At 38.2% G+C, this 22,731-nt stretch overlaps 1 protein-coding gene across 4 annotated transcripts in view; it reads right to left on the reverse strand.

Annotated features, from left to right (window-relative positions):
* Window positions 1-1,844: 1,844 nt before the first annotated feature.
* The window catches only part of LOC145279632 (uncharacterized), an 89,581-nt gene continuing 68,694 nt past the window's right edge, over window positions 1,845-22,731 (reverse strand). Inside the window, exons 6-8 of one of the 4 annotated variants that reach the window (XM_080130851.1) lie at window positions 10,720-10,806; window positions 8,936-9,004; window positions 1,845-2,094 (exon numbers count right to left, since the gene is read on the reverse strand). In XM_080130851.1, the coding sequence (XP_079986977.1) occupies window positions 2,080-2,094; window positions 8,936-9,004; window positions 10,720-10,806 (171 nt within the window). In that variant the 3' untranslated portion in view covers window positions 1,845-2,079. The remainder of the gene's footprint in view (window positions 2,095-8,935; window positions 9,005-10,719; window positions 10,807-22,731) is intronic. The other 3 variants (XM_080130853.1, XM_080130852.1, XM_080130854.1) reach the window with 3 other exon arrangements.

Raw genomic sequence — 22,731 nt, forward strand, 5'->3', positions numbered from 1 at the left:
AACTGTCTCCACTTTCTTATCTTTTCATCACATACATCTATTATGTCGCTCCCTGTATGACACGCCACAAAACGGTTCAACTCACGAAAGTCGAACACTGGCCTAACTTTCCCTTTTGTGGCCTGAAATACTGCCATCAATGGCAACACGCCTTTTCTTTCTCCTTTCCATGGTAACAGAATACCATCCGATATCCATCTTTCCACCTCTTTCTCGAATTCTAATTTCTTATCGCCTTCCAGAGAGTTTTTATAATATTGGACTTTGTTCTGCAATACTGGAGGCTCTCCCTTCCATGTCCATCTTACTGTCCATTTATCTCCATCGAAGTTTGCTTCAAAGTCTTTATCCTCGATTTTGCAAACATTCAGCTGATGGGCAGCCACGGCACATTGTATATCTCCAAACTTCACTTTGGCTTTCTTTATAGTTACACCTCCCAGCTCATTAATCACGTCCATTCCAATTATGACGTCGATCCCATCAACGATGTGATTCATCAAGATTGCCCTCACCTTTACGTGCATTCCACAGACTTTTATCTCCACTTGTCTGGCTTCTTTACATTCTATATTCCTCCCATCAACTGCTTTCACTGTACCGCTCCTTCCATATCCCTTCAAAAGTTTGGAATTGATTAAAGTAGTGGTGCACCCAGTATCGACAAGTGCAGTCATTACAGAATCATTCACCTCTACTTCTATTATAGGAAGAGGCCAGTATCGCACCTTCATTTCATTGCTAGGGTAGCTTGCGGCGCAGAAGCTCCCCCTTGCCCGTTTCCCTGAATCTGAGGACAATATCTCGCAATGTGGCCAAATTTTCCACAATTGTAGCATGTTGCCCTGGCCCTAGGGATCTCTGTGCAATCTTTTTTTAGGTGCGGTCCTTGACATCTAAAGCACTGAAGGCTTGATTCTTTCTTTCCCTTATTAGTCTCATTAGTTTGCGCACTTGCGGCCAATGTCCGAGTTTCTACGACTCTTCTGCTGACTAAAAGCCGTGCAGTCGGTATCAGTTTGCTGACATCCATTCTCTCTATGTTCGGTAGCTGCTGTAATGCCACAGATACATCGTCTGGGAATCCAGTTATGAATGCCAGTTTGGCTGTATGTTCCAGCCCTCTTCCCAGATATCCCGCCAGTCCAGCCAATCTTTTGATTTTATTAGCATAAACATCCACCGATTCTCCTGTCCACTTGAATCGTTGCAGTTTTTCGTATGCCTCAAAAGGCCCCTCAGTGAAGGCGGTCACGGGTCTCATCTCTATCAGTTCTGCATCTTCTTGTTCTGCATTATTCATCTCAAGATAGAGAGCGAGTGCATCTCCCTGCAAAAAAAGTGGAATAAAACTGGCAAGGTCTGGCACATGTTGAAGCTTAGCCACCAGTTTTACTTTCTTTATCCATCCGACTACATCACCTTCTCCACTAAAAGGTGGTATCACATCTTTTCCCAATCTCAACATCCCAGATTCCATGATCTGTTCTTGGCCGGAATAGCTCGTGGTTAAATACAATGACTCCACAACTCAATCTTCACTCTTCAATCCTGCAGTCCAATGCACTTCTGACAGCAATTGCGTCTGCCAAACAAAAAAGACACCCTCTCTCCCAAATACAGGCTTTTTATAGGACAAAACTGTCCAAAGTTATTTGCATACTCTTCCCATGATCTCTAGTCTATAAATAGACGCAGTGGCCATTCTCTTCTTCTTCTTCTTCTTCTTTCACTCTCTGAAGCGGGCGTTGCCAGTGGTAAAAGGTTTGCACGATTTTTTTTTTTTTTTTTTTTTTTTTTTACTACCGTACAACAGAATGCAAGTGATTTTTTTAAACCATACAACAGAATGCAAGTGATTTTAATTGAAATAAAACAACGGAAAAACGTAAGAGATTTTAATTGGAAAAAAAAACATAAAAAATGGAAGAAAAAAAAGACCAAAACAAAATTTTAGTCGATTGACTAATCGATATGTGAAAGTTCAACAAAGAAGATGAAAATCGAACACGAAAAAGAATGAACGATTAATAACAGGAATATTATCTGCTCTGGCTTCCTTTTGTATGCGTTTATTTTTCACTCAGGTGACCTCTAAAATAGAAAAATAGAAAAAAAAGGACTGTCACGGTTATAATACATGAATTGAGAATTATTTTAACAGTGTATGCAGTAGGAGTTATGTTAGCTTAGCGTTGCACAGAGTCATAAAAATTTGTTATAGAATTGTTTTCGGAGAGAAAAGGGGTTGCCTGTGAGTAAGAAAATAGGAGAAAAACGAAATACGGAATTTTATGATGAATTATAACGAGTTGTAGACTATGCAAGCAGTATGTAGCATAGAAGAATCTACAAGGGAATCAGGGAACTAAGGTTGCTACTAATACTTAGGAATCCAAAGAAATGGCTGTCATTTAAAAAGGGGTGTAATTTTTACGGTCTGAAAGACCTTGACGTTGCCCTATTATGTCGTAGGGAAATGTGTACTTTAAGCCTGCTAAGATCTAAACAAAAAGTAAATAGCTGCCTCCATGCCTTCTCTATATATAGCTATCAGGAGAGATCACTCCCTGATTGCTTCCTGTTATCAAAGATAATTCCACGTGCATTTCCTGTTATCAGGAGCAAATGACTCCTTTAGCTGAGAATGCCTCCCGTGACTACGGATGAATTGTTGTGGTCATCTTTATGTGCCCCAGAAAACTCGTGTGATTTTCCATGTATTTGTGGCGATAAGTAAGTTTCTTGGTGTTTTTGTTTTGCGATATGAAGATTGTCTTAATGGTAGGAACTGATGGAATGTGTACATCTTCCTGTGGTATCATTAACTGCCATTTTTTATTCATCATGCTCGCTGGGATATCCCACATTGATGTGTCGTTCTACCTTCATTGCTTTCTTAGGGGTTGTTCCTGTAGAGACTCAGGGGTTGTGGACGAATTTGAGGTTCCTGCTGTGGTGTAATGTGGGCCATCCACAACTGGGTATATTTTATCGAGAAACTGACGATTATGCAGTGTTACTCGATTGCTCTCATCTACTCACTTGGTAGTGTCAGTTTCTATGTGTCTTTACGATCCTCCCTATCTTCGCTCATCCTAGTTGTGGATCTGGACAAAGTGATTGACTTGGGCTTGCCTGAGTGGACGACAATGATGGTTGTAGAACTGTTCGTTCCGTATATGCTTCTTGCTCATTGTCAACTCCCTTAGTTCACCTATTTTTTTTTTTTTACCAGTTTCCGCGTTTGGTATTTATTTCATAGGACAGAAAGGTGTTCTTTAATACCTCAATGCCGAAGACATGTAAAGGTCTTGGATGGGGTATTGCGAGAAGTTAGTAATGCCCGAGCAGCCCAATCATACCACATGCGTCCATAGCTGTCTACATTGTTTATTAGTATGCATTTTGCGATCTTAACGGCTAATTCTGCGTGACTGTTGCTTTAAGCGTAATATGCTGGTGAAGTACGTTTGTGTATACCTCAGTTCGTCAAAAAAAGGAGTCGTACTCCTGGAGCTTCAAACGGTGGACAGTTGAACCGTAAGTACAAAACTAAGTTCTCAATGTATTGCATACAGTTTTGCTCTCCCCGGCGTCATTAGAGCTACTTCCACCTATTCAATATATCGATCAGCATAAACCATAAAGTTCCTAATCTGTATATCGACAAAGTCAAACACAACTTGTTGGAATAGAAAATCCGGGTCTGCTGGTGATATCATGGCACTCCTGGCCGAGATGATGCGATCGTGTTGCAAATGCGGCACTGAAATCTGGTTTGCCTGATGTTACCATTTAAACCTGATCAGAACAACTCTCTTGCATTTGTATCATACCATTTACGCCTTTATGTGAAGAATGAAGAGATTCCAATACACCTGCTCGAAGTTGTCATGGTATCAGAATTTTGTTACCAATATAATTCTTCATGCATTGACCAGAAAACTTGAGTTATGGGTGGAAGGTCGTTACGTGACTGAAGAAAGCAATTTTGAATTAGTTCTCTTATTCTTAATCTATGGCTGCCGTGGCCACGATCCTTTCCCATAGTTTTTAATTTATGATCACTTCCGGATATCGACATGAAAACAGTTCTCACTACAGTGTTGATCATTTGGTTATGACTTTTGGTGGGGTATCTGCTGAATATCGTAACACACAATCAGAGGTTAAGTTAAGTTTTTCAGGACGGTATTTTATCTCGAATCTGTACATCAGTGTCCTTTCCTTGAAATTTAACAGGCGGGGTTTTTAATATTTTCTGATTTTGTTTGGTAATATTTTTATCAGAGGCAGGTGATCCACTGTTATCGGCAAATCTGAGTATGAACATGCGACAGGATTCCAACCGGTAGACCAAGGCTAAAGCTTTTCTTCTAGTGCATATCACGATTATGAGTCATTTATAAAACGGGATCCAGCCAAAATGAGCTTCCACTGACCATCCCCTCAACTCATATTCAATTCACAGTTGTGCAAAGTTTGGAGAATTATGGCTCACAGCAATTGAAATCTTTGCAAGGGGGACATTTTCCTTGATCATTGTTGTGTTCCATATGTCTGTGCGTCTTTTACTGATGGAGGTTTAATCATCAAGTGTAAGCGAAATGCTGACTCCTTTCCCTTAGAGTATTGCCGTTTATGTTCAGCAACTCTTGCCAGTTCACGTGGCTTATCTCACAGTTCTTTATAAAACTTACTACAACTCTTACGATTTATAATCGCTTCCACGCGCTGGTAGCAGACAAAACATACCTTTTGCTTCTTTGAGGTGAGGTTGTGTGTAGTCTTTTGCTGACAGAAGTTTACTTATCAAGCTTGAGTAAAATATTGACTCTTTTCCTTTAGAGTTTAGCCCTTTATGTTCAGTAACTCTCGCCACTTTATGTGGCTTATCAGATTCTCCTCCATAAAACATGTCACACTTTTTGCATCTTGGTTTTCTCCTAGTTTCTCCATGCTGGTAGCTTCTTTGAGGTGCGACTGTTTTTAGAATTACTACTATATCATATCTGCAGTGTTTCTGAAATAGGAAGTACGATATTCCTGTTTTATTATAATCTGTTGCCAGTCCTGTTACTCTGTTTATTTCGAACGTTAAGATATATTTCTCAATCTTCTTTGCTACTACTCTCTTTGATTCTTGAAATAGATGCTCAAGTGTTTCATCACAATAAAACTTTCTTTTCTTTGTCCTCAATAGTTCTCGGAAGGGAGTCATGACTTCTGCTTGTGAAAAAGTATATGACATTTGATTCATGAGTCCCAACCAGGATCTAGCTACAGTAATATTTGTGGAGATATATAATTTCTGTCATTCTTTTTTTGAGTTTAACACTATTCGTGGTAACCAGAAATCCTGCCAACTCCACCTTCATTTCGGTAAAGTGAAATTTGTCTGAATTAAATGCAATTGCCTTGTTTGCGCAATGACTGGTATTGTCAATCGTGTGCCAATATGAAAACTCTATTGAGTCTTTCCATAGAAGACGGTCTTCTATGCATCGGGTTTTACGAACCATATCCACGGTAATGTCATCAAACCGATGAGTATATTCATTCCTGATCCATTGAATCCTTAAAGGATCCAACGTTAGCTATATCGGCCCCACTCAGTACTGAACGCAGTAAAATTCCATGCAGCTGAGGACAGCAATAGACTATGCTATCGGTTCCGTGCATCCAGTACTGTTTTTTCTAGTGTATCCTGGTATCACCGAAGCCTGATTGAATGTGATGAGATTCTCTCATAGTGGCATCATTCAACTTCTGTACATCCATCATGCGCCTAGAAACCCATACTTTTTTAGTGTGACCACCATCATTGAACACCAAGCAGTAGGTGTGACTATGGGTACCAGTTCTATTATCCCTAGTGCAACGTCTCTGTCTATGTCCCGTTTCACCTTCTTCTAGTAATGGGGAACGGGTATCGGTATGTGAATTGTTGTTTGTGTAACTCCTAGAATAAATTTTATTTCTAAGAATTTACTCTCCATTGTTTGTAATGGTTGATGTAGACATATGTTGCCCTGTGTCTGCATAGGCAAGGATGCGATGACTGCTCTGGCTTCTCTTTTATTTTTCAGTACATGTCTGAACCTTGCATGAGTTTCAAGCATCATGGTCACCTCCACTGTAACTGAGTTGAGTAGCACACATGAAATTGTTCCCCCATTTCAACTCAATGTGAGTCACGTTCACCGATTGTGATTGCGAGCAGAAAAATTATCTGTGGTATTATTAGTGATTATGAATGACTCCCGACTTCTTGTGGCTTTTTGGACCGCTCAAATTTATGGCAAACCTTTTTAGGGTGCTTCACTACTGTGAAAAAGTGGTAGTTGAGTCAGGCTGCTAGACAGTTCTCTTGACTCATCAACCCTCTAGTGTGTGACCTCTTTCTGCATCCGTTGCAATCTTTGGTGTATCGTGGAGTCGAATGAATCTTGGTCTCCTGCTTGTGGTATTCTTGGTTCAATCTTTGTATACTGAATAGCGCAAGAGGGTGTGTGGCATCGTTAAAGTGTGAGTGGATTTGTCTGTTCTCTTAAGGCAGACCAACCATATAAACTTCTGCTCCAATGCAGTTAGCAAAGCTACCTGTGCCAATACCCTCCTTTGGTGTTCTGTGTTTCTTAATCCAGCTATAATCTGTCTGGCAACCATATGGTCTGAATAGTCGACTTGCACTTGTTATCAATAGGTTTGTTCGTTTAATCATTGAATTCAAAATTAACAAAATTTGGCCACGCAGTCTAGATAAGAAATGTGTTTTGCCTTATAAAGTAAAATTTATGTTGGTAGACTTCTTTGTGTAATCCTTTCACTGACACCATAGAAGGTACTGGTCTGTGGCAAAGTTGAGCCTCTCTGACCCTACCAGTTTAAAGAGTAGCCTTAGCCTGTTTGTTTCCGGTGTACATGTCTCCTGTAATTCATTCCAGATTGCGACTGAGTCTTCCAACCCGCATACATCTTTGTATCGGGCCTATGTATCCAAAAACAATGTCTATTCTCGGTCAGTGGTATCTAGTCCTATCGAGGGTCGTCCTGGTTTTTTCATCCACAGCTGCAAAGCATCTATTTTCTTAACCCAACGTTTTCTTTCTAAAACAATAAGCTGTTTTAATAGATACACGCTTTCTTGTTCATGATATTTGGTGATCAGAATATTCAATGTGCAATGTCGTTTTACAATTTTCCACGTTTTACAATGATCCTGTTCGTAGCGCCATGTAAAGTGGGAAAATGTGTCTTTCTATTGCGTTATTAAGATTCACACAAAAAGACAAATGGCTTCCCCTATGTCTCCTCTATATATACCTATCAGGGAATATGACTCACTAGTTAGTTCGTGTTGTGAGGGGAGATAACTCTACAGGCATTTCCTGTTATCGGGAGCAGATGACTCTTTTACCTATACACCTATTGCCTATGAACGGGCTATATGATCAACCTCGAAATTTATTTTAAGCTTTGTATGACTTAATGTCACCCCACCTTTTTAATATATATACCAAACAAGTAATGCGAGAAGTACTTGAACATCACTCAGCAGAAATTAGAATTGGTGGAAGAAAAATCAACAACCTAAGATACGCTGACAATGTAGTTCTGATTTTAACATATATGCAAGAACTACAAGACTTAACCAACAAGGTAAACGTTGCCAGTGAAGCAGCAGTATTCTTTCTCAATGTCAGCAAAAAAAAAAAAAGGTAGTGAAAGTAACACAGCTACCAAATGATGAAACCGTAATTGTAGACAATCAAAATGTTGAAATGTAGAATATTTCAGCTACCTGGTTGCAATTGTAACAAATTAGATAACACCAAAGAAGTAAGATTGCGTATTGCAATGGCAAAGACAGCAATGATTGCGCTAACCAATATCTGGAAAGACAGATCCATTGAAGAAAGCGGAAAATTGCTGCTTTTGAATTGTGATGCTACTGTAGACTTCTTCGTGTAAGCCGGGTGGACAAACGTACAAACGAATGGGTCTGGAGAAGATTAAACGGCTTAGGACTGCTGGACACATAAATATCAGGAAATTGCGATTGGGAAGGGGGCATGTGGTCAGAACAGACGGCCTCACGAAAGATAGGCTCCTTAGTACAACTTTGGCAAAAGAAGACGTGAAAGACCAAAAACAGGAATGCCAGACAATGTGAAGGACATTATAGAAATAAGCATGGCTGAGTTGCTCAGAATAGCGCAGAACTGGAGTCAATAGCGACGATTCGTGAAGAGTGTCACGGCTGGTAAGTAATAACCATTCTGTCAAAGAGAGAGAGATGACTTAAGCAGACTGTCATAAGTAGCTAGTAAAATAATTCATCAACAAGGGTGTGGCGATCAAAACTATCTGAATATTACAAGATTGAGGAAAACTGAAAGAATGAGCCCTACAAAGTGTAGCGATCTATGTAAGATATCTTAATAAGACTGATAATTAACTGTAACGTATTTTTTTAAAGATTTTACGTTTCTGAATGTTTTAAATGAGAATTGGTTATGCATATTATTTGGATACTTTACACTACAGTTCTCATTTTGAGTAGCATTTTCACGGAAAATGTCTGAGAAATACCAATAATACTTATTTTCACAGATATTATGTTTTAAATGCATCGCTTCTATTCATTTCATAGCAATGTGGAAACAAGTATGTAATGTTTTAGACAAGACATTATTTTAAACAACAAAGCAATATTATGCAGAAATCACCACAAAAAAGGTTTTATTATATGCATTTTATTAAGAGAGCAAGTTAAGTGAAAAGGGGGAAGTAATCGAGTTTGCATTACATATAAGATATAAGTTAAATAAAAGAAACTGACACATTATTAAAAGTTCTCATGAAGGTTTGATAAACGTTCAAGTAAGTATGTGTGAAACACGAGATTCTGATATGATCAATTACTTACAGGATTCAATTGTTCGGAAACAGTGTCCGAATCATCAGAGAAATCTATGAATATTTGCCTTTTTGGAATCTGACGAACGTGGAAAAAAGAAGAAAAGACAAAAAGGAAAGTTGCAATTTTCTTAAATTTAAACATTTAACATTTTTGACGGAGATTATCTTTAAAAGTATATACATAAATTATATATGAATGGTCAAGTCTCCATAAGATTTATATTGCTTTAAACTGTCATATAATCATAATAAAAGGAAAACAAACGTTCCATGCACTAAAAGTAGAATGTTGTTAAGATTAATTAAAATTAAAAAGCTTCTGGGCTTGACCTTTACACTCGATCTGAAATGGAACACGTATATCAAATCCATTGCAAAAGTCGCTGGAAAAATGGTGGGATCCTTCTACCGCTCCAGTAGATATCTCACTCCTGATGCAATTCTCTACCTATATAAAATCCAGGTTCGGCCAACGATGGAGTACTGTTGCCATATCTGGGCAGGAGCCGCTAGAAGTAGCTTATCCTGTCTTGACAGAGTTCAAAATAGACTTCATAGCTTAGTGGGGGATGCCCTTTTCTCTTCCCTGCAACCTCTTTCCCACAGAGGAGATGTTGCCAGTCTGTCTCTGCTTTATCGTTATTTTCATGGAAAGTGCTCATTTGAATTTCAATCTATAGTCCCCTCTTGCCAGACTTTCACGAAAAACACTCGTCTAGCCAAAACAACTATCAACAATTTCTCACACTCTTTATCTGTGCTTACACCCAAACGTAGATTCCATGAACAAAGCTTCTTTCTTAGAACTGCTCGCCTGAGGAACTCTATTCTGTTTGCCTGCTTTCCAGCTTACTACAATCTGATTGTCTTCAAGTCCAACATGAAAAAGTTCTTCTTGAACCGCCCTCCCCCCAAGTTATAAAATTCACACTAATGTTTACTACGCATTCTAATGACTAATGTACATCCATTAACCCTTATCCTCGAGTGGCATCTCAGCCTTGATAAGTGGTGCCCCCCCTCCCCCGATGAAAAAAAAAATTACTGAGTGTAGAGGATATTCTATGAAATTTTTAGACTTAATAACATATCGAATCATAAGAAATTCTTTTTATTCTTTTCGTGCATAAACAAGTATCAAACAAAGAAATGTTTAGTAATCCGTTTCACTTATTCTTTCATTTAGTTCTCACATTCTATGGACGTTGTTTCTGGCGAAGGGGAAAGAATTACTGTTTTCTCTGTCGGAACCTATCCATTTAAAAGTTATCGTTAGCTAGTTTTTGGCCATGAAGAATTATTTTTATTTTATATTTTAGCCCCTTACATGAAGTGGTTTCCTGCCTTGTCTGGAGTGATTTGAATTAAAGAAGTTTTTGTCATGCATTTCATGAATCTTCCTCCTTCCCTACCTTCAAACTCGTTATTCTGATCATCGCTCGACTAGATAATCAATTACCTGAATTGATTGTTTCAATAACATTTTTGAAATAAAGCTGTAGTGTTGTTCTCTTTAGGGCGGCCATTTTTTTGTTCCACTCTGTACATCTTCAACGATATATATTTAAATTAAAATTTTCAAAAATTTATTGAATAAAAATAAACAAAATATAATTTGATTTCATCCACATTATAATAGGGAAGTAAAAGCAAAAAACACGTGCCAGATATTTTGTGAGATAATAGATATATTTCTTAAGAAATTATCCTATATCTAAAATTATCAATAGAAATGATATTACAATTTACTAAGTTTGAAATAAAATATAGAAATATATCGTTAATACTTACGGGATCTAACCTATGAGAACGTATTATCCTCATTTCCCGTTCCCAAAACGTCCCTGGGTACTTTCGCTTTTCACCAAATAATAGAACCTGATAAACGTTAAAAAGAGAAAAAAAAAACTTCATAGCAATTGATTAAATTCTTAAATTTTCTACATTTTATGGAGATTATTTTTAAAAGTATCTCTGGGCTCCCTCCATCGGGCTAGAAAATTACTCACACCAGAGAGCACCCTATATAATTACAAAGCCACAATTCGCCGATGCATGGAGTGTTGTTGCTACATCTTTGTTGGTTTATCTATCACTAGTCTCTAACTTTTAGACAGGATTTAAAAAGAGACCCAAATCTGATAGATCCCACACCATCGTCCAAGCTCCAACCTCTGTCCCATTGCCGTAATGCTGCATCCCAGTGTCTGTTTTACAAGTACTTTAATGGGGTATGCTCTGATAAAGTCATAGTACTTGTGCTTCTCGACATACATACTCCCTACTAACCGGACAAACAGCAAAATCTTACCCCTTCACTGTGGAGGTCCGTAAATACTGGAAAGCCTTCTGCTCTAATAGCTTTTTCTTTCCGACGGATAGACTTTAGAATTCACTCCCTATTTCCTGCTTTCTTGACTACTAACCTACAGAAGTTTAAATGTAATATGAGCAGACATCTTTCTACTTAACTCCCCACAGTTCCTTGTTAAACACGATCCTAAACAGTATGTCCTGTGCTGAGTCGTAGAAATTTTCAGGTTGGTATCTGGGGGCGCATTAATTCACTTTTTTTTCTTTTTTATTTTTACAAGGAGATCACCACTTATCAAGGCCCGGAAGCCACTCAGGGATAAGGGTTATTGCATGTACAGTACGTTGTACGTTAGTATTGAGATTTCATAAAGTGTCTACTTAAGGGGGCGGTTCATCAGGAATTTGTTTACGTTGGATTTGAAGACATCCAAGTTGTAGTCAGGTGGGAAACAGGCAGATGGAACAGAGTTCCACTGGCGTGCTGTTCTAAGAAAGAAGCTGTGTTCATGGAATCTACTTTTTTATTTAGGCACAGATAGAGAGTGGAGAAAACTTTTCACAGTCGCTTCAGCTAGATGGGTGTTCTTTGTAAAAGATTGGCGAGGGGGGACCAGAGATTGGAGCTCAGACGAGCACTTGCCATGGAAATAACGGTAAAACAAAGACAGGCTCGCAAAGTCTCTTCTGTGGGAGAGAGGTTGCAGGGTAGAGAAAAGGGCATCCCCCACTAAGCCACGAAGTCTATTTTGTACTCTGTCAAGGCAGGATAGGCTGATTTTAGCAGCTCCTGCCCAGATATGGCAACAGTATTCCATCCTTGGACGTACTTGGCTTTTATATAGATAGAGAATTGCATCAGTAGTGAGATATCTTCTGGAGCGGTAGAAGGAACCCACCATCTTTCCAGCGACCCTGGCAACAGACTTGATGTACATGTTCCATTTCATATCAGGAGTAAAGGTCAAGCCCAGAAGCTTGTCAAAACATTGAGCTTCTCCTAGGCGAGAGCCATTCATCACAATTGATGCCAGATGGGGATCAGAGCGTTGATGGTGTAAAGATAGGAGCTTGGTTTTAGATGCATTAAAGGTAACCAGCCACGTACTCCCCCACTGAACTACACGCTCGCGATCAGAGGAGAGAGAATCAGAGAGAACTTTGTCATTTACAGCCTTTGATGTGTTGCCGTAGATAGTCGTGTCATCAGCATAGATGTCAACGAATGATTTAAGTATGTGTTTAGGGAGATCATTGATGTAGATCAGGAAGAGAGTTGGGCCCAGGATGGACCCCTGAGGGACTCCAGCATTAATACTGCAGGCCTCTGATTTTTGTCCATCGACCACTACTCTTATGAGCCTATTAGAGAGAAATAATTTAATGATTGAGAAAACATTTCCAGTTATACCGTAACTGGAGATCTTGTGAAGTAGGCCTTTATGCCATACCTTGTCGAAGGCCTTTGATATGTCAAGAGCAATTGTCCTAGAAAGGTAACCTTTATCAAGAGATTCGCTAATCCTATGATAACCGTTAGCACATCTGTGGTAGATCTGGCAGAACGGAAACCATATTGCGTGTCACTAAGGAGGTTATTTCTGCTGAGGTGGTTGACTATTTCTCTATTTAGTATGGATTCCAGCAACTTACTCATGACACACAGGAGGCTTATAGGTCTGTACTGAGAGGGAGAGAACTTATCACCTGAATTCTTAAATACAGCGCATACTGATGAGGTTTTCCAGGTTGTTGGAAAGCACTTCTCCTTAAGGCAACGCTTAAACAGTTTTGTAGGTATGAGAGCAATTTCAGGTTGAAGCTTTTTTAACACTATAATTGGAATGCCGTCAGGGCCAGTTGCTTCACTGGAATCTAGGTTCTTGATTAGCTTGGCGACCTCACGCACAGATATTTGTATATTACCTAGCGTGTTTTGTGTTATAGGAGGAAATATGGGGAGTTGATGGCCTTCGTCATATAGGGTAGAATTAGCTGCAGAGTTCTTGGCAAATAGTTTGGCCTTGTCTGAGGCTGACGAGATGACCTCTGGTCCGTTGATAATGGTTGGGATAGAACGCACACTTCTGTTCAGGATCCTATTTGTTATTTGCCAAAACTGGTGGGAACCAAGCCGCTGATCAGCTACTTTGGATTTAACAGACTGGGCATATAGCTCTCTTGCATTTTTTATTACTCTTTTACAGTGGTTGCTGGCATTCCTGAAAGCAGCTTTAGTCTCAGTGCATCTATTACGTTTGTAGCTATGGAAAAAATGATTTCTATGCACAATGGTAGCAGCACATTCTGAGGAAAACCATGGCTGGCTGTTAGATATTTGTTGGAATTTTTTAGATGGTATGAATTGGTCTATGCCTAGAATTAACCATTCGGTTAGGTCTGATACTATAGAGGACACATCCTTTTTAAACATGGAATGCAGAGGTAGATCAGATATGAATGTATGGAAACTATCCCAGTCAGCCATGGAGTATCAGTATGCAGTACGGTGGAGGGGTACGTCTAGGGACTTATTACATTTCATTTTTATCTTAACTGATACAACGGAGTGGTCGGAGGATCCTAGAGGAGAAAGAACAGTGCATGAACATAGCTCAGGGGAGGTTGAGAGAAAAAGGTCTAGAAGGCTTGCATACTGACCGGTAGTATCTGGCACTCGGGTGGGCTCGCGAACAATCTGAGTGAGGTCATAGGCAATGGCAAAGTCATGACAGAACCTCCCCTCATCATCTGTCTTATTTGAGTAGGTCAGCCATTCCACGTTATGGACATTGAAGTCACCACAAATGTGAATGTTAGCCGAGGGATGTGCAGACAGGATGTGGTCTATTTTCTCAGATATACTCTTAAAGATAGTAACTCCGCTGTTGTGGGGGCGATAGAGATGCACCCGCAGTCTTTGTTAAGACATGCATCTAGGAAAAGGTAACTCTGATGTAAAAACCTGCGGTCTACTGTATACTCTGTCCTGTGGAAGTCATCTGCACTGACAAAGGTAAGCAGTAACACCAAAAAGTGTGGTTGGTTCTACACAAAGCCTTCACCACTATAAACAAATCATCTGTGTGGATTTCCGAGCAACTTTTGTTGCAAAGCTGTTGCAGCAGAAGCTCATCCGTCTAAATCGACTGGAGAGTCCACTATATATATATATATATATATATATATATATATACTGGCAGGCCACCCGGTGTTGACCAGTCGTAAAATCGCATAAATATTATATTTTAATTAATGTAGAATTTGTATTTATTATAAACAGAAATACTTAAGGTATTAAGCGTAATCTTAAATTCCTTTTAAAGAAAAAAATGAATTAAAAAACGGAAAGAAACTGAGACATGTGCATGCGAGTATTATATTTTTTCTAAACAGTTTACTTCTTATAAGAAAAGAAAAATACTCAAGCTGAGCTCGAAAGTAAAACCTAAAGACAATGAGTCAAGTACGGTAACCATTTGATTAGCTTGATATGATCTTTAAAAAGTGTTTTCAAACGAGCTTATACTTAACATAAGGAAACTGTCATGCCTCACGATCACGCATGCGCAGCCGTGAAACTTTTGAAAACAGATAAAAATCCGATTATCCCCACATACCAATTTTTCAATGTTGACCCCTCAGCCGCTCTTTAATCTGGATGAAAATCGTGTAAAGGGTTTTCTACGTGTCTGAATACTTATATACCAAATTTCAAATGTGTAGATCAAAAATTTGTTACCCTCTCTCTCACACACACACACACACATGAACACATCCTCACTTTTATATATATACTAGCAGGCGGCCCAGCATTGCCCGATCGTAAAATACGCTTAAATATGATATTTTGATCAATACAGATTTCGTATTTATTATTATACTAGAAGTTCAGCCCGGCTGTGTTCAGACCCTATGTACTGTTCATAACTTTATGTGCATATGTATATAGATATTAAAAAGTTTACTCATGTCCACGTAACCTACATCTAAAATTTCAAGTGTTTAGACCCAAACTTTTTTTTTTTTTTTTTTTTTTTTTACAAAGGCATCACCACATTATCAAGGCCAAGAGGCCACTCAAGGATAAGGGTTAAAGAGTGTACAGTAGAAATTGGTCAATATAGTAATCATTAGTAATGAAAATTTGGTAAATTTAATAACTTATATGGAACGGCTCATCAAGAACTTATTTACTTTAGACTTGAACACAACCATATTGTAGTCAGCCGGAAAGCAGGAAAACGGAAGACAATTCCACAGGCGTGCAGTTCTAAGAAAGAAGCTTTGTTCATGGAATCTACGTTTAGGTTTAGGCACAGATAAAGAGTGGGGAAAATTATTGATAGTGTTTACAGCTAGACGAGTATTTCTTGTGAAAGTTTGGCGAGGGGGGACCATAGATTGAAGCTCAGTTGAACACTTTCCATGAAAATAACGATACATCAGAGACAAACTCGCAACATCTCTTCTGTGAGATAGAGGTTGCAAGGAGGAGAAAAGGACATCTCCTACGAGGCTATGAAGTCTATTTTGAACTCTATCAAGGCAGGACAAGTCCTTTCTAGCAGCTCCTGCCCAGATATGGCAACAGTATTCCATCCTTGGACGAACCTGGCTCTTATATAGGTAGAGAATAGCATCAGCAGTGAGATATCTACTGGATCGATAGAAAGATCCCACCATTTTTCCAGCGGCCTTGGCCACAGATTTGATATACGTGTTCCATTTAAGATCATGAGTAATGGTCAAGCCCAGAAGCTTGTCAAAACTTGAGGCCTCCTTAAGACGAGAGCCATTCATTTCAATTGATGACAAATGTGAATTAGAATGTTGATGATGTAAAGAGAGAAGCTTGGTTTTAGATGCATTAAAAGTAACCAGCCACTCCTTTCCCCATTGTACTACGTGCTCAAGATCAGAGGAGAGAGAATTGGAGAGAACTTGGTCGTTTACTGTCTTAGATGTGCTACCATAAATGGTAGTGTCGTCAGCATAAATGTCTACAAATGATGTAAGGATATGATTTGGAAGATCATTAATGTAGATCAGGAAAAGAGTTGGGCCCAGGATGGATCCCTGAGGGACACCGGCATTAATACTGTGAGCTTCTGATTTTTGCCCCTCAACTACTACTCTTATGAACCTATCAGAAAGAAATGATTTAATAATTGAGAAGACTTTTCCAGCTATACCATAGCTAGCGATCTTATGAAGTAAACCTTTATGCCATACCCTATCAAAGGCCTTAGATATGTCAAGAGCAATTGCCCTAGAAAGATTGCCACCGTCGAGAGATTTGCTAATCCTATGCGATATAACTGTAAGGACATCTGCTGTAGATCTAGCAGAACGGAAACCATATTGAGTGTCACTAAGAAGGTTATTTTTGTTGAGATGTTTGATTACTTCTGTATTTAACACAGATTCTAGCAACTTACTCATGACGCACAGGAGACTTATTGGCCTGTACTGAGAGGGGGATGAGCGATCACCTGAATTCTTAAATACAGGGCATACTGATGAGATTTTCCATGGAGATGGGAAACTATTCTCCTTAAGACAACGTTTAAACAGTTTTGTAAGTATGGGCGCTAATTCAGGTTGAAGTTTTTTGAGTACTATAATTGGAATACCATCAGGGCCAGTTGCTTTACTCGAATCAAGGTTTTTGATTAGCTTTGCAACATCATGTACAGATATACGTATATCACATAGCGTGTTTTCTGATACAGGAGGAAATATTGGGGGTTAGCGGTCTTGGTCGCAAAGGGTAGAATTAGCTGCAAAGTTCTTGACAAAGAGTTTGGCTTTGTCTGATGCTGACGAGATTACCTCAGGTCCATTGATAATAGTTGGGATGGAGCACACGCTTCTGTTCAGGATTCTGTTTGCTATTTGCCAAAACTGGTGGGAACCAAGCCGCTGCTCAGCTACTTTGGACTTAACAAATTGAGCATACAACACTCTTGCGTTCCTTATTACTTTCTTACAATGGTTGCTGGCAGTCCTGAAAACGGCTTTAGTTTCCATACATCTATTACGTTTGAAGCAGTGGAAAAAGTGATTTCTGTGCGCAATGGCAGCAGCACATTCTGGAGAGAACCATGGCTGGCTGTTAGGTTTTTGCTGAAACTTTTTAGAGGGTATGAAATGGTCAATACCTACAATTAACCATTCAGTTAGGTCTAATACTATAGAGGACACATCCTTTTTAAACATGGAATGCAGAGGTAGATCAGATATAAATGTACGGAAGCTATCCCAGTCAGCCTTAGTGTATCGATATACTGTACGATGAAGAGGTACGTCTGGGGACTTATTACATTTCATTTTTATCTTAATTGATACAACAGAGTGGTCGGAAGATCCAAGAGGCGACAGAACAGAAACTGAACATAGTTCAGGGCAAGTTGTGAGAAAAAGGTCTAGTAGGCTCGCATACTGGCCGTCATTATCAGGCACACGGGTAGGTTCCTGAACAATCTGAGTGAGGTCATAGGCAATGGAGAAATCATGACAGAACCTCCCCTCATCATCGGTCTTGTTTGAGTTGGTCAACCATTCGACGTTGTGAACATTGAAGTCTCCACATACGTGAATGTTAGCTGAAGGATAAGTAGAAAGGACTTGGTCAATTTTCTCAGATATGCTTTGAAAGATAGTAACTCCGCTGTTGTGGGGGCGATAGAGAGTAAATATAAATGCAGTAGTGTGAGCTAAAGCAACCCGGAAGCACATATAGGGTAAGTTAGGATCTTCCCTGGAGATGTCCCTCCCACATGGAAAGCTATCTTTAATATAGGCACATATTCCATGCCCATGGCGATCTTGGGGGTCAGATTTAGAAGTTAAGTTAGAGTATCCTGAAATTGCAAACTCATCTAGGGAAATAGCCTGTCCAATGCCAGTTTCACTTAAAAATAAAAGGTCTGGTTTAGTCTCCTGTAATTGGGTTTCAACCTCTGGAAGGTTAGAACGAAGACCCCTGATGTTGGAGAAGGAGACATGGTAGTAGGGGTCTACGTTGGAAGTTGGAGAACCGGGTTTAATTGTGTAATTTTTCTTGAAACTTGTCATGATGAAATTTTGGAATTTGTGGACTAGGTCGACAGATTTACTTAGAGCAGGACAGAGAGGGGAAACTAAGAGAGAAAAAGAAATGAAGAATTTTTTTTTTTATTTGTAGCTAATGATAAGGTAAAGCCGTAACAATTACCCACTAGTATGGCATCGAGAGGCCCCACCAGAAGCTACTGCATGGTCCAGAATCCATTCACCAAATGGCAATACAGCAGCCCCAGTACTTTGCACCTGCTGATAGGACAGCCTCCTTAGTGGTTAATCCAAGGTTCGGGTCCCTGACTATCAGGCGGATAACGTCAGCCCAGACAAAACGTTTACCTCCAGCACCCTTACTAGTGACATGGCTACAAGGATAGACATAGAAACAGAAAATTTCCGCCATCTCAGCCAACTGTTCGCAAAAATACTGCCAACCTAGAAAACAGCTTTTTTTTCTCCCTTTGTCCGAAAAATCACTCATTTAAAAAATGAGGACTGAGGGACAAATAAGAAGAAGCGAGAGTAACAGGAGCTGCCGATAACGCATCCACAATGCGTTTTCTACTCTCCATTAAAAAAAAAAAAAAAAAAAAAAAAAAGTGGCAGTGGAGTTTGGTAGAGTCTGCAAAGATTAACTCTTTCAACTTTGACCTCTTAGCAGCTAAATTTTCGCCTAAAATCTGATTAAAAAACTTACTGCATGTCTAAATATCCTTTATATAAAACTAGCCTGGATGCCCGGCGTTTACCGGGTGTTTGGAGGTGTGTGTTGAGAAAAAAAAAACGTGGTAATGCTCGAATCCATACTGCGAAGGAGGGAAGGAATGTGAAAAAAAAAAAAAACGTGACGTTTTTGCCGCTGCGTCCATCACCAAAAATTTAAAACCAAAATATTGAAACTTTTTTTCCCTCCTCTCCTTACCTCCCTAACTCTTATCTTTATCATCCTCTCTCCATCTCCTCCTCACTACATCCATATATCTCCACCCACACCTACCTGAATCTGCTACCCCCACACACACAATATAATCGAATGTATCTTGAACCTTCAAAACTGAAATATTTTCAACACCCGTCTCTCCCCTCTCCCTTTTTCTTTCTTCCTTTTTTTTTTCTTTCTTAAAAACACCTTTTTTCCATTGATTAACAACCACTTCTACGAGGCCTGACGAAGCTGTCGGATCGTAAACATGATCCAACATCTGAAACATATGTAGCCAAACAGATAAAACGGTAATAAAAAAATAAAACATATATTTGCTTTGCAATAGTATTGAGCACTCTCTTCAAGTTTTTACTAATTACCAGTTTTACCATATATATATATATATATATATATATATATATATATATATATATATATATATATATATATAAGTGAATTTACAATTAAATTTATTGTTCGACAGAATACTCCAAAAGCAATTTTCAAAAATTCTTATTCCACAGAGTTTCAAAGAATGCTATTCTTGCTATTTTTCTCATCAGAGGAAAGAAAGAAATTGGCAAATTATGATTATAGTAGAGCTAAAATTTACTGGTTAAAGCATTGAATGAAATATCAATTAATGATGGTTAGTCATAAATTGCAAAAAAAAAAATGTGTTCATGTCAGTTAAAAACATGTGAAAATATGGAGGAAATGGGAGAAAACAACAAAAATAAACTGGGAGTAAATCTTCCAGCGTGGATAAAGACTTACTCCATGGTACATCCGACAAGCGAAGGAAATAAAAAGAAAACGAATAGTCAGAATTTAGAAGTCAGTGGAACACGCAAGTGCGTTGTAGAGTGAAAAAGTAATCCAAATGATGAAGTAATTTCAGAGCGAGAAATAACCCGGTTAGAAAAGAAGTTCAATGCAGCTTTAATAAATATAAAATCTTGTAGTTGGTGAAAAATCCCCAAAATCGCAAATTTGATTTTCAGTCAGTTACACATAACCAACAGAACCGCTTCCATTGTTGGTTTGGCGTCAAATGGTAAGAGCAGACCTTATATTTGAAAATGAAGTTAGTTCAAATTAGAGTTGCAAATGTGTAGGTGTCAAATCGGCTAGACAGCATGATCGGCATGATTCAATGCGTGCTAGATGTTTTAAAAAGTTATACAATCCTAAAATTAAAAGTTGAGAAGGCTAAATTTAATTTAACTATGATATAAGCATAATTATAAAAATATGAATGATAGCGACAATATTATTATTATTATTAATGATAACAATAATAATAATAATAATAATAATAATAATAATAATAATAAAATTATGGTAAATACTGTAGTAAAGATTAAAGTAAGATGATTAATGAAAATGAAATATGGAGATAATATTGGTATTTATGCTATAAATTAAAATTAAAATTTTAGAGTACCATTGTTATTGATAAAATTAAAGAAAAAAAGAATTAAAAGAATTAAAGATAATAGTACTATTAACTATTATCATAAAACTAAAGATAAAACAGATGAAAATAGCAATAAAGATAAAATCTTTAAAGAAAATATATATATAAGTAACCTTATCTGTGTGTGTGTGTGTGTGTGTGTGTGTGTGTGTGTGTGTGTGTGTGTGTGTGTGTGTGTGTGTGTGTGTGTGTGTGCGCGTGCGTGCGTGCGTGCGTGCGTGGAACGATCTCTACCAAGCTATTCTGTTAATTTTTTGGTCTACAGACTTAAAAATTGATATATAGGGGATTCGGAACTCTGGAAAAAATTCAATTTTTTATCAGGTAAAAATAGCTGCTAAGGGGTGCTAGTTTACTTATTAAAACCAAAGTTCATTTCATTTTCTGTTGTACATATAAAATAAATATTATTAATCATTTTTTCATTACCCAATAATAATGCATCCAAATTTACTGTGAAAAAAATGTTTGAAAATAACAACAACAAAAAAATCCCTGAAGATTGGATATAACTTTCTCTTGCAATATTATTCGATCGAAAAACGATTGCTGGAAAATTTTGATTTTCTGAAAGAAAAAATGTAACTTGACATTTAATTAGTAAAATGCAAAATCAAGTGAGATAATAAAAAAGGAAAACTATGATGTTTTTTATTAAGTGTTAGCTTTATGACCGGCGCCGGTCACCTAGAATGAGTAGACAGCGATGATTGAAATTTTTCCCAGAATTTATGAAAATCTAGAATAAATTCCATTTCAGTGAGAGATGATGATGATGATGATGATGATGATGATGATGATGATGATGATGACATCAGTGAGGATAGTCTTCCCCTCCTGGGGTGGTAGTAAGAGAAAGAGACATGATGTAATATCTGATACAGTGAAAAGGCAGAACCATTTTGTAGCAAAGATACTCCATTTTGCTTGACACTGGTCTCCATGCCGTTTTAAAACAGATTCCGAAGTTATGGGTTGAAAACGCCAAACTAAAATCGCCTAGGCTTGATAACCGGGCCAGTCCAAAAACATTATGTAGAAAGTCGATTTAGAAGTTTCTTTTCTTTTTCCTACACAAACTCAACTTTTACTTTTACTCAAATAACAAGTGTTTAATTGTTATTTATTTTGCTTGCTAAAAATGACCTCTGCTCCTCAGCGATAAAACTCTGATGACCAATGCCGGACTATTTCTCTCATGATCTAAACAACGTAGGGTAAGTAATAATTTGAACTCTTAGACATCCACGTCTTCATCAAAGCGGCAACCTTTTTGTGGGGAGATACCAAGTGACTACCCAAAACCCAGAATTGGCAAAACCCAGAATTGGCTAAAGTCGGAAACGTCACCAGGAGGAGTAAAATGGTACATTAAGCACAACGATTTAATGAGAGAATGTGTATACTTCGTGATTAATAGTGGTTTTATCACTTACTCATCGTCGTTGTTTCCTTTCTTGAGAAACAATGGCTACTCCCTGTAATTGTCCATGTGTTAGAAAATAACATGATTAAAAGTAAAAATAAATATTATTGATCTATCTGTCTATTTCTCTATTTATCTACCTATCCAGTGATATTGTTAAAATAGTTTATATTGGGACTTATTTATTGTTTCTAGAATAAAGTGTAGCAATGGGTTTTAACTGAGGATGTTTACATAAATTAACTAGGTTAAATAAACAAAATAACCTTGAGCGTGGAAAGGTCTCATGCTGAGATACGTGTGCTTTTTGAATGATGACGTAACGGAACTGAGGTCAAGAGGTTGGGAACGGAGAGAGTTTGAGTTTCGTCACAGAATTGAACAAATGTGCTTCGGGCCGTGAGACGAGGCTATGAAGAACAAGCATGTAGACACGAAATGCAGATTCATGTGAAGACCATTTGAGACACCTGAAATAAATTCATATTTTAAAAATATAAAGTGATGTTCTGTGGTTTCACAAAAGAAGGAAGAACAGAGGTCTCAATTGGTTATGGTGTTGGGCATTTCATGTTTCATCACGGAACTGATCAG

This window comes from Euprymna scolopes, chromosome 7 (assembly GCF_053919585.1).
Source record: "Euprymna scolopes isolate OS-2025 chromosome 7, ASM5391958v1, whole genome shotgun sequence".
Lineage (NCBI taxonomy): Eukaryota > Metazoa > Mollusca > Cephalopoda > Sepiida > Sepiolidae > Euprymna > Euprymna scolopes.